Raw genomic sequence first — 13,379 nt, 5'->3', positions numbered from 1 at the left:
CTACAGCCCAAGGAGAGGAGGGGGCGGGGAGGCGCCCGAGGGGAGGGGGCTTCGGCTGCCTCGGCCCGGGGGCTCCGCAAATAATAAATTTAATAAATTCCTGCTGAGCCTTTGGGGGGGGTCCTTGGCTCCTTCGCTCGCCCCCAGCCCCAGTGGCATAGCGTGGGGGGGTGCAGGGGGGCCGGCCGCACCGGCCACAACATCTGGGGGGGCGCTCGCACTCGAGTGCTAAAATCCACGGGTTAGGGGGCGCAAATTACTTGCCTTGCCCCGGGTGCTGACAACCCACGCTACGCCACTGCTTCTGAGCGCAGCGGGAGCCTCCCGCTGTGCTCAGGAGGCTTCGTGTTGCTTTCGCTCCCGCTGTGCTCAGGCCCCTTCAGCGAAGCGGGAGGAGAAACGGAGCCCCTTCCGTTTCTCCTCCCGCTTTGCTGGAGAGGCGCTGAGCAGAGAGGGAGAGAATATTTTTTTCCCTTGTTCTCCTCCTCTAAAACTAGGTGCATCTTATGGTAGGGTGCATCTTATAGAGCGAAAAATATGGTGGCTGGTCTGCCCATCTACTGCTGCCACTTCCCCTACTCACTCACCTGCTCCCACCAGCTGCAGTGGCACTAGAAGGCCTGGCTTCACTTTGACAAAGAGTTCTCTAGAGTGAGGTCTTGTGGAAGCAGTCACCCAGAGTGTGCTTGCACAGTTTTTGCTTCAGAATACACGTCAACATTTTCTTAAAACTTTAGTGTTTTGAAGAAGTTTATAATTGTGTATTTAAGCTGTGATTCAAGTGCTGCAAAGTGAGGGCCACACTGGCACTCTCTGGACGACTCTTCCGCAATGCCTTGCTCTCCCTTTCTCCAGAGAAGCCAGGCGCATTCTCAGGTTTGGTGAGCAAAGAAAGGAATATGCAAGGCAGCACAGCAGTATTAGGAGGCTGGGCCCAGTCTTAGGTGTGCAATGTCTGGCCCCCACTCTGGTTTCTACTAATGTTAACAGAAATCTGCTTCTCTGTATTTTCCACCCATCTGTTCTAATCCCACCCTCTGGAGCAACAGGGAACACTTATACATGAGAACCCTTCAGATATTTGAAGACCACAGTCATGTACTCCTTTAATCTTCTTGAGACTAAATGTACATAACACATATCACTTAGTTACCAGACCTCTCACCATGCTGATCTTCCTTCTTTGGAAGCACTGTAGTTAATAAGTGTCATTCTTTTAATGTGGTGCCCCCGACTGGGCACAATACTCCAGATGCAACTAAGTCACATAGGACAGGATTCAGCTAACGAGTTCCATCAATGGAAGCCCTGTGCAAGGGCTTCCAGTTGTTCAACGGGGCTTCTCCTCTCCTCCCCAGCACCCCCAGAATTGGTTTGGGGGGATCAGGAGAACCACAATTGGGCTAAAATCATGGTTTAACTTTGCATGCAAACACAACCCTTAAGTGTAGCTGAAGCCTGCAGTCTGCTTTATCTCAACAAGTGAGTAAAATTCCTCTAGATAGCCAAGATTCCTTCTCCTTAGTGTGCAACAAAATCAGACATAAGATTGATGCCTACCTTATTTTTTTTGCACCTGTCTCCTATTTAGACGTAAATGGATTAATTTACATTTAAATAGCTCATTCCTGGCAATTACTCTGGTCATAATTATTTTGTTTTTAGAAGTGGTTCTGTCCTGGAGTTCAGTTATTTATTTTTACTATTTATTACAGCATTTTTATACTATCAACAATAATTACTCTTTTTCACACCATGTACCCCCCCCCCAATATAAAATATAAAAATACAATGTGAACATAAAATGAAAATTTAAGGTTACGCCTTTATGGGAAAATTCAAATGGATATTTTAACGCTGGACTTGCAAACAGCCACTTGCCTGATAATCTGTGGTGAATAAGAATTGCCACCGGAATTGCTATATTAAGACTTTAGGTTTTTTACAGTGCAGCATGACTTTCCCACTCCCTATACAACCCCCAAAGCTTATCCCAGGTGTTGAGGAACCCCCAGAAAATGGTTGGAATTGGAGGAGGAAAAAATTGGTATGAAGGCATTTTGCACAAGAAGCATTTATAATTTCCTATCTAACTGCTCTTGATTGATCTTGTCTTGCTTCTTAAATTTCTCCCATGGTTAGCAGTAGTGAGGACTTAAATGGTGGGGACCCTAACTTCTTTTACTTGCCTGCTCCTTCTCTGATTTTTTGTGTGTATAGGAAGCATGCAGGAGAAGGAATGAGAGCAATATAGATCACCGTCTGCCTGTCAAGACACCTCTAGGCATACCAGATGAAGGTGGCTACAGAACAACACACACAGTACAGTTGTGTACCAGGGTGCAGGTTGGATCCAGACAGCTGCTGGCAGGGGGCGGGTTTCTCAGCTTTTGCCAACTCCTTCCAGTAGTAGCTCCCCATGCTGTTCCTTAGGGTTTACAAGCCCTCTGGATTGGCTTTTCAAGGGGGAACAGGGAACTTCAGTGGAAAGGAGGAGGTGGGAAAGCCTCTAGTTTCTTAGGATCCATCTTGATTTCAAGCTACGTTTAAGGTAAGCTTACATTCCTGCTACTGTTCCTCATTCCCAGTTTAGTATTAAATACTGGGCAAAGTTATTGCCCCAAGATAAAAGCGTAGTTGCTTTTTATCACCCTATAAATAATTTTGCTCTCTTTTAAATAACTAAGGAGCTTGCCTTTATCTTCGGAATGCTTTAATTAAAAATCAGGCATAAAATAATTAGTTGGTAGTTAATTCCACAGACTGTTTTGACTCTTTAATTATGAGGAAAGGCTGTGTTCTCCTGCATTTTGGTGTGTGTGTGGGTGTTTTACTAGGGCAGGGCCTTATCAGCCATTGCACACAGGCTCTGGATCTCCCTCACCTCAGTGAAATCTGGCCTCTTCACTCCTGGCTTCTGTCTCCACACTAATAGCGCAATCCTATACATTTCTACTCAGAAGTAAGCTCCACTGAGTTCGATGGAACTTAGTCCCAGATAAGTGAGTATAATATTGCAGCCAAAGACTGTTTTGAGGGCTTTGGGAATAGTTTACTTTCTGTTTGCTGCATTTGTTTCTGTGCTTGTTTTGCTCTCAGCTATTTGGGTTTATCTATCCTACCTACATGAACTTTTTATACATATATCATTGAGATTGTGGCCACTTCTTTAAATGTTCTGTTTAGCAGAAAAGCATGTTGTAAATATTTTTAAATGAAAGTAATGCAAGTGGCATAATTCCAAGGGGCATTCAGGAATTATTTGTGTGATATCCAACTGAGTAATGCCCTGACTGCCATTGAGTATTTTTAAAAAAGAAATTCTAATTGCTACTCTTGCACATTCCCTTAGGCCTGTAGGGTAAAGATTGCTGCTTAACCAGTACTGTACGGTGGAACTGGTATTACAACTTCCAAACAAGTAACTTTGCTGCTGTTATTTATGTGTTCTACGCTGTAAAGTGCCACAGATGTCTAAAGGCACCCCTTGTTTTCAGTCTGACCTGCTACACACATGTGGGAAGGGTTTGGGTATTATTTAGCAAACAGCAAACCTTCCTCCGCCGAGATAGTCTGGTACAGATGGATGTGTCCCGTCCTGTCTCCCCCACCCCCAGCACTCATTTTTATCCTTGCACCAGCCTTGATAGTTGGTTATGCTGAGAATGAGTGGCAGGCCAAGGTGAGCTTCATGACTGAGGGGGGATCTGAACCCGAGTCTTTCTGGTTCAAGCCTGGCACTGCCCATAATGCCACACTGGCTCTAGTTCTAGAATCTTACAAGGGCACTGCTGCAGCTACAGAAGACGACCAACCCTTGGGTCTCTGCGGTTGAATGATAAAATTTAGGAGCAAATTGAAAAGCATTAATTCCCAGTCTGTTGCATTAGAATTTAATGCAAGCTTTTATATGAAAGGGAATTTTGAAATATTTTTCAGGGCTGGGAGGGGGAGGGGAATGTTAAACACACAATCCTTCATATAAATTTTAAGGTGCCAATATATGAAAGGTCTCTGTTACATAATTCGCATGCTTAAATCAACTGTATACATCAAGTTTTACTTTACAGACTCCTTCAGCCTTTCCTGACCCATAACTTCCAGTTAGTGCAATATGTTTGTTGGTGCTGATGGGCGTTGTAGCTCAAAACATCTGAGGGGGCTATAGGTTGGGGAAATTGTGCTACTTTTTCCCCTAGGATGATCAAAAGCAATATTTTTGGATCCTCCAAAAATGAAAATGAGAGTTGACAAAAGCCTCTCCTTGTTCAAACACTCCCTTTGGAAATGGGAGGAAAAAACAACCAATGAGCTAGAGCTATATGAAGGTAAACTCAGGCTAGTTTTCTAACCACTTACACACTTGTTGTGAGCTGTTTTCACAATTGCCTCCTTTAGAGTAAGATCAAACATTGGTAAGATGGGGTTCAGGGGACCTTCATTAACATCCTAGTTATTAAGCAACATTTTACTTAATTTGTTCTGAAATTACATGTTCATGTTGCAACAGTGACTTAGAATTAGAATGGTCATAGCAAGATCCTTTATCTGATCATATTGAAGAACGTCAAAAGAAGGCTTGTATCATCTGTATCATCCTCAGAGATCTGCTGAGTGCTCTTCTGTTGAGATTTGGACAGTGTCAATGAATGACGGCCTTTTCGGCCATGCCCATTCACTGCCTGTGGATCATTCTCCCCAAGGGAGCTTCTTCTCCTGCCCCACCCCTTGAAGTCTCCCTGGTGCCAGAGAGAAACCTTTCTTTTCTCAGAAGTCTTTTAATTGTTTTCAACATTAAAAAAATCTTAGCATCTTTTTCAGCCAGTGTTTTAATATTGCTTATTGGAATTATATAACCTAAGAGCGATTTGTGTGTGTGTGTGTGTGTGTGTGTGTGTGTGTGTGTGTGTGTATGAGAGAGAGAGAGAGAGAGAGAGAGAGAGAGAGAGAGAGAGCGCTTGTGGTGGGATTGTGTTGCTAGCTGTAATTTGATCATGATGTTCTATACCGTTAATCTGTTTTAAACTGTACATTGCCTAGAGGCATACATAATACTGTACTTGTAATAATATATTTATTCCACACACTGCAATGCAGCATATGGGCAGTGCTTTGCAAGTCAAAACTTATAATGAAAACTACAAGTAGTACTATGAAAATAACTTTCTCTAAGTTTATTTTATACTCCATATTCAGTTCCACTTTGGTGGATAATATGGTATGCCTTATCAGTAATACAACTGACTAATCCAGTACATTAAGAACTATTTTGTTAGGTAGCTTGTTCTCCTAGTGGGATATAAGAGCATGTGTCCGAGAGATGGAGGTACCCTTGAAGTTTGGCTGCCTTTATCAGGGCCAAACCTTTAGTGTGTGTGCCCCCCTGCCCTGTGGAACTCCTAGCTTATATTTTATTATCTATTTATTAAATTTCTATACCACCATACATCTGTGAATCACAGGGCAGTTTACAATAGAAAAACACAAACATACTATAACATAATGGCAAACAAAAACAATTCCTACCCAGCATTTATTTTATTATAGTGGTTTGGCAGGAGCATTGCTTGCACATTTTTAGACACCTTCTAAAAACTTTTATTCAGACAGGCCTTTCAGATCTGAGATTCTTTGCCAATCAATTCTCAGTGATACGCTTCACATTTTTATTTTAATACTGTGTTTTTAGTCTGTATATTGCCCTGTGATATTTTATATGAAAATGTGGTTTTTAACTATTTCAATAAACTGCAAGGGGTTGGACTAGATGACCCTTGGGTCCCTTCCAACTCTATAGTTCTATGAAATAAAATCTTGTTGTTTGTTCAGTTTTATACCTTTCATTCATACTGGTTGCTGTAAGCAGCTTGTGCATTACTGTATTCCCAGTTCAGGATGAGATTTTGATTTACTGAGCTTCGCATTCTTCCAAATACCTAGTCACACAATAATTGCATTCATCTGGAACAATATCTTGCTATATATACCATTACATGTTTTTCAGATGTTAATGGCTCTTTCTTTTTTCTAGATATGAGACATGAGTGTTGGACGCAGAAGATTAAAGTTGCTGGGAATTCTAATGATGGTCAACTTCTTTATATATGTGATTGTGGAGGTGTCAAAGAGCAGCGGCCAAGCAAAGAATTCAAAAAGGCACGTTATAATACCACAGGCCAAATTCTGGAGAAAATTTGTTCCTCACAAGGCATATTGGAATAAACAGCAGCAGAAGCTGGAACGCTTATCCAATCCGATTTTTGCATTGCTTACAAATATGACAGTGGAAGAAAGCTTATCTTCTAATGGCAGCTTTTCAAATGCGTGTGATCCTGACCCATTTGTAGCTCTACAAATTAATGGCTTTAAAGACTTGCCAGATAGATTTAAAGACTTCTTGCATTACTTGAGATGTAGAAACTATTCATTATTAGTGGACCAACCACACAAGTGCAAACATAAACCTTTTCTGCTTCTGGCTGTCAAATCACTTATTCCCCATTTTGACAGAAGACAAGCAATCCGACAGTCTTGGGGGAAAGAAATTAAATCGGGAGATGCAACTGTTGTGAGGGTCTTCCTGTTAGGCCAGAACTCTCCGGAGGATAACTTTCCTGATCTCTCAGATATGTTGAAATTTGAGAGTGAAACCCACCAAGATATTCTTTTATGGGACTACAAAGATACTTTCTTCAATTTGACCCTGAAAGAGGTACTGTTTCTGAAATGGGTGAGCAATACCTGCCCAGGTGCCCAGTTTATTTTTAAGGGAGATGATGATGTTTTTGTGAACACGCATCAGATCCTGGATTACTTGAAGAGTTTAACCAAGGATAAAGCCAAAGACTTGTTCATAGGTGATGTGATCAAAGATGCTGGACCTCATCGTGACAAGACACTGAAGTACTATATCCCAGAAAGTATTTATGAAGGCTCTTACCCTCCATATGCAGGAGGTGGTGGGTTTCTCTATTCTGGTGATCTTGCATTAAGATTAGCCAATGCATCTGACCAAGTCCTACTCTATCCCATTGATGATGTCTATACTGGAATGTGCCTTCAGAAACTTGGGCTTGCTCCCGAAAAACATAAAGGCTTCAAGACTTTTGGCATTGAAGAGAAACACAGGGATAATATTTGTTCCTACACAAATCTAATGTTGGTCCACAGCAGGCAACCCCAAGAAATTATTAAGATTTGGACGAACTTGCAAGATCCAGATTTAAGCTGTTGAGTACATATATGTTCAAAAGTTCTCTCCAAATTTGGGTTTAATTTCTTGGCTAAATGGTTAGTACTTTGAATGGTTTGTTTTGCAAAGCAAAACTCGCTATAAATGGTTTGTCCAGAACGTCTAAAAGAACAATTACATCAGTAACAATGCACATCATGAGGATATGGCATGTAGATGCAATCCTTTATCTTTCCACTGTCATGTGTTCAATACTTTCACCGAATAAAAACCTGAAAAAGCATACCCTTCAGAAGTTGTGATTAAACTATTAATTTAATGACCATTTAGCTCAAATATTAGAAGACCTTTCCTGTTTTCTAATTATAATAATTATTTAATTGTGGTGATAGAAGCTATACACTGATTTGTTTTCCTGAGATAAGATATCTCGGAGACTGTTTTGGAACTCAGAAAGTAACTTCAAAATAAATAAACTTGGGTGGAGTATTCAGCTCTCATACTCTGAGTACTCCTATTGGAATTAAGTTACAAGTAATTTAAGTTTATGGATTTAAATGGACCTACTCCTGAGTAAAATGCAACTCATGTCACCAAACAGTTGGTTTTTATGGCTTTCCTTTTCCACTGTCTCGTTATATCCTCCCACTGAACAGTATTCAGTTAAATGTGATGGAGATCTGTGTAATCTGTATGTAACTGTGTTTAAAATATCAGATGATACATATCTATGGCTGAGAAGCTGTATAGTTTAAAGTGTATTTTGGGAGGTTAAGTGTTGCTTTGCATCAGACTTAGCTAATGGTCAAGCGTTTTACACTTTTTCTTAAACTGGTACCAGACCTACACAGTCTCTTTATTTCCACAGTAGGCTTAACATTTGCTCTGTTGTCTTTTATGTTGTTTAAAAAAATCAGGCAACTTCACTGATAAAATTAACTGATATGTGAATTGTTAATTGGCTTACAAAAACTGGGCCTTCCTTATGGTCTAGGGTTAGAACCTTATGAAAATGTGCAATTTCTGAGATTCCAAATCACTCAAATGACCCCTATAATTATTAAGGGTATCTCAAAGGCACAGGTCCTAAAACACTCTATCTGCCATATCTTCATCTGTGTTATATCAGACAATTATTCAAAACAATGACTGCTTTCTTTATATACGTAGAAGTGCCTGTATTTATTGTTCAGATGGAAGACCAAAACATTTTCTTAAATATATTTAAGAAATATTTGTATAGTGTTGTCAGTCATATTTAAATAGAGTAAACTATTTTAAATGTGTTGAAATATAAAAAGTTAAATAAAGTTAATTGTTTTTGAATTTCAAAAAGTATATGTGTGTACATCCCAATTTGTATAGACAAGTCTAAATAATTCACACTATAATGATCACCATCAGTATGTCAACTTTAATTTACTTGAGAGCTCTTATGGCCTGGGTCTGTGGTTTGTTGCCCCATAAGATGGGGCCATGTTCTTGTCCATCACACTGGTGCAATTTCTACCATTGCACTGCTTGCTAGGAGCAAATTATAACCAGTCAACAAGGAGTGACATTTTGCACTGGAAAAGCCCCTCTGTTTCTGTGGGTGCAGCAAAGTTGTCCAAGTTCATTTCCATTTCCATTTCCATGGTGTAGGGGAGGCTTAGTGGTATTATGAGGTAACATTTCAGTGGCAGAGAGACTGAGAAAGAGATCTTCAGGCAGCAGCCTTGGTAGTAAAGGGGCTTACAGGGGCATATATAATGCTCGTCTTGATGATAATCCAAAACTTAGAGCAGTGGCATTCTTCCACATTGTTTTGAGATAGGCTCCAGTCTCCTTAGAGGGGTTTCTATCTTTTTGATGTTTAGATTTGAAGGGAAATCTGTTCATTCTTAAAAATATTCTATCCTGATATAGTTGTATGCTTACGTTAAGAAAGAAAATTGCTGAGGGAGGAATTCATCATGGCAGTCATTAGCACAAGCTTTTCAGCTTGCAAGCGGAAACCTTCCCCCGCATGCATTTCTGGAGGTTGTTCTTATACCCCACAGCCAATTTGGGGTGGGGGTGGAGGAGAGGAAGGGGGAAGCCCCATTGCAGTAGCAGCACTCATTAGTATATTCCCCTACTCTAAGGCCACTGTTCTGTTCCCCCTTACATGGAACAAGCACCATTGAACTCAAAAGGGGCTTATTCCTGAGTAGACATGTAGAGGACTGGACTTTAAGGCCCGTATCCTGTGAACACTTGCCTATGGATAAGCCCCAAAGAATACATTGCAACACACTTCTGAGAAAACACACAGTAAGCTTGTTCATCTTAGTCCTTGCCGCTCACCTAGTTTGTCCCCATTTTTCTGTATTCCGTTTTGTTGCTTTACTCCACGCTTACTGCACCACCAAGTTCATATTGTCTGCAATCTCTATGTTTTATCAAGAGATAAAAATGAGTTTTTTTAATTCTATTTTTGTAAATAAAATGTCTTTGAATTTGAAAAGTGTGTTGCTGTAAGATTTGATTAGAAACTTGTTTGCGGTAATTTAATACTTTGACTTTACAGCAGATTGGTTCTATCTGGTACGTTCTGTGTATGCAAAAGCAGGAACATATTCCACTTTATGTTGGTAGCAGCACTTTGGCTCCACTGAAATAGGTGAGTCAAGTTACTTTTGACTTCAGTCTCATTGATTTCAGTGCTGAAATCACTAGACACTATCCAAAAATAAAACTGAAAACAACACCTGGCCATTGAGTAAATTCCATGTATGCTGCTCTGAGCTTCTTAGAGAGGAAAAATACAATATAAATGTGATAATAAAATAAATAAATAAATAAATGGTAAAGTCCTTAACACAACAGTAAGTTGCCAATAACTTAATGAGTGTAAGGAAATTCAGACAATTTAGACTGTTGCCTAAGGCAGTAACTCCTAATAGGGAACAGGTGCTTAATTTGTTTTGACTGAGTATACACCTTGTTAATAAGGGACATGGGTGGAGCTCTGGGTTAAACCACAGAGCCTAGGGCTTGCCGATCAGAAGGTCAGCAGTTCAAATCCCCGCAATGACGGGGTGAGCTCCCGTTGCTCTGTCCCTTCTGCTGCCAACCTAGCAGTTCGAAAGCATGTCAAAGTGCAAGTAGATAAATAATTACCGCTCTGGCGGGAAGGTAAACGGCGTTTCCATGCACTGCGTTGGTTCGCCAGAAGCGGCTCAGTCATGCTGGCCACATGACCCGGAAGCTTTACACCGGATCCCTCAACCAGTAAAGCGAGATGAGCACTGCAACCCCGGAGTCGGTCACAACTGGACCTAATGGTTAGGGATACCTTTACCTTTTTACACTTTGTTAATATCCTTCAATAATTTTAAAAGAAACAGTTGCACCATTGAGAGTAAGCCTTTGCTGTTAAGATAATAAAAATATAAATCCTATAATATATGGATCAAATAACAGTAGTCTTAATAAAGACATATGAAACCTCCATAAACCATGAATCAAAATAGTTTATTGAGTAGACTGAGCCTTGGGCACTCATTTATCCCCTTTCTTGGCTTTGAGAAGATACTATGGGACTGGTTCTCAAAGGGTGTGACTGATGTGCCACACTAGCAAGATCTGGCAAGATTCAAGGACAATCAAAGAAACATTTAAACGTTTCAGATAATATTATATATATATATATATGCAGAATATGGATAGATATCTTTTCAAAATGAGAACAAGAGCACCAAGTGATATTTAGGACATATTGTTCTGAACACGGATTTTCAACTGATGAATATGATAGCTCAGAAAAGAGAAAGGTTTCTTTTTGTTGATTAGGAGATGATTTCTTTGTCTCAAATTAGACCTAATATAAATGAGATTATCCAGCAAAAGCAAGTTCACACCTCTCAATGAGTTTGTACACATATTAAGGTTCAAATATAAGAGGCTTGTTTATAATTATATTTTGGGAATGATTCATGTTCTTATGTAGTTGCATTATTTTATACTTTCTGGATATTCCATGATCCTATTATAAAGTAATTGTGTTCTGTATTATGAATCAAGCACAGCTAGGAGTTGTTTCTTTTTTGTTTTTCAGTGTATTCCTTACCAATAAAAAACTGGGTGTGGTGCAAGATTATTCTGAAAGTATGGCCCAGAGAATTTTCTTTTGATAACTGCTGTACTGTGGTTTGTTAAACCCAATCCTGGTTTGTAAGCAATACTTGGTTTGGACATCATGGAAAGCCATGGATTAACAAACCACAGCATCTTCGGCAGCTGTATCTTTATATATAATTGTATGATAGTGCTATAACGCGATCAAATAGCATTGTAATTCTCTGACAACAATAGTTATGACTTCAGTTCTGTTTGTTGTTAATATCTGTGATTAGGTTTCTAAAATAAGTTAATCTTTCACTGTAGTCTTTTTTCTCCAACATGTTTCATGAGCAGAATATGTTAAGCATTCTCCACTTTAGAACAGCAGTTTAATATGGAGATAATGTTAGATGAGGCAGTGTAAATAAATACTGGAGTGGAGAGTGGGAGACAGGGTGTGAGCTTTTCAGATTTGAGTGCCTTCAACTTGACCTGGCACAGCAGGACTGGATAAAACGCTTCTTTCTTCTTTCGTCTTGTTTTGAGCAAGGCCTGCCTGGGTTGCTTGGACAATATTCAAAAACATGCTTCTTGTCTGAAAAGGTTCCACAGGGATCAATTAGACAATGGTAATAGCTAGCAAAGCACTACTTAGGTACGTACATAAATGATAAACAAATCCATATTTTAAAGTAGTTCCTTCTCTTACGAAAAAAAAATCGCATGAAATAATTTCATGTTCACAAAGGCCCTTTTCAAAATGTGAATGCACATCCAGCTTTTCCACATACTTAACTGTGGAGTGTTTTGCTTTTTAGGGTATATATAGGCAGGCAATGTACTTCAGGTTCTAAAGTGAAACTCACATTACAATGCAAGGTTTAAAATACTTGAGAAATTTAAACAAATACCAGAAAGATCTGTGCCTGTTTGAAATGCTCCTACAATGGATGTTGAATGCTCCTACAATTACACGCTCTCTTGTTTCTGTGGAGCAAGTGTGCAGTTTAAGAAATGCAGGAAGATCAGTCTCCTCTGCAATGCATCAGGCTGTGCGTCTGATTTATCATTCTTTAGGTCTATTCTTTCTTAGCATAAGCAAAAGTGAGCCTGTGAACTAGGAACACATGAGACAGGCACAGGGTGCGAAGAATAGCGCCTCTTCTAACCTGGTGCTGATCATATTCTTTTAGGGTCATACTAGGTGTGAGGTTAACTGCATATTTTAATGCAAATAGTATTTACAGGGAAGCCTGAGCAACTTTTTAAAATACTGTTTTTATTTATTTTCATGGTACAGAAAAATTAGTAACCTGTCCTGATAAAATTACAGACATTTATCATGCCAGGTGTTAAAGTTTCATTTGATTGCTCTAAGAGATCACGCCACATTTTCCCATGAGTGCTGGGTGGATTCCTGCCACAGCCTGAACGATTTATGTATTCAATAAACATTTGCCATATGTTATACAAGGAATATGGATTGTGTTTGCCCTTTACCACAAGCCTGAGCAACTTGGAGGGGAAGGGATTCATAGAATCATAGAATCTCAGAGGTGGAAGGGACCCAAGGGTCATCTAGTCCAACCCCCTCCAATGCAGGGATTGAATTGATGGTTTCCCCTCTGAGACATGGTGGCTTTTTAATATTTGTTGGGGGTTTTTTGCCATTTGCATTTTGAAGGAAGCAAAGATGGTGGCTGTGAAGGCTTCCCATGAAATGCAAATAGCTGCTTCAGAAAGACAATTTGTTTGTAAGATCGCAGTGGGTGGAAGCTAAACGCTTTCTCCTTTCCACTCCCAGGACCTTCCGGTTTCCCTGCAGTGGCCACTTGCATAACAACTGCAACAATAATTATCACATAGTCTTTGGTCCTTAGACAACTGGAATAATAGAATTTTCCTAAGAACCATGCCTCCAGATGTTGCTGGACTCTAGCTCCTCTCCTGCCTGCCTATTGGGCGTTCCTGGTGAGGAGAAGCTAAGAACATCTGAAGATCATCCTGTGGGTTGCCACTGGCATGGAAAGTTCAGTAAGAAGCTAAGCTTGAAGCACAATTAAAAGTTATCCTGTCTCTTTGTGTGCAGAATTCACTGGAA

General features: G+C 40.0%; 1 protein-coding gene across 5 annotated transcripts in view; it reads left to right on the top strand.

Moving 5' to 3' along the window:
* Nucleotides 1-9,680, top strand: part of B3GNT2 (UDP-GlcNAc:betaGal beta-1,3-N-acetylglucosaminyltransferase 2) — a 48,090-nt gene extending 38,410 nt beyond the window's left edge. For 4 of the 5 annotated variants that reach the window (XM_053380370.1, XM_053380369.1, XM_053380368.1 and 1 more), the window contains one exon: nucleotides 6,032-9,680. In XM_053380370.1, coding sequence (XP_053236345.1) covers nucleotides 6,041-7,234 — 1,194 coding nt within the window. In that variant the 5' untranslated portion in view covers nucleotides 6,032-6,040 and the 3' untranslated portion in view covers nucleotides 7,235-9,680. Of the gene's footprint in view, nucleotides 1-2,220; nucleotides 2,552-6,031 lie in introns of all 5 variants that reach the window. The other variant, XM_053380373.1, reaches the window with a different exon arrangement.
* The last annotated feature ends 3,699 nt before the right edge of the window (nucleotides 9,681-13,379 follow it).

This window comes from Podarcis raffonei, chromosome 3 (assembly GCF_027172205.1).
Source record: "Podarcis raffonei isolate rPodRaf1 chromosome 3, rPodRaf1.pri, whole genome shotgun sequence".
Taxonomy (NCBI): domain Eukaryota; kingdom Metazoa; phylum Chordata; class Lepidosauria; order Squamata; family Lacertidae; genus Podarcis; species Podarcis raffonei.
Note: the sequence above shows the minus strand (reverse complement) of the source record. Positions and strands in the feature narration are given on the sequence as shown.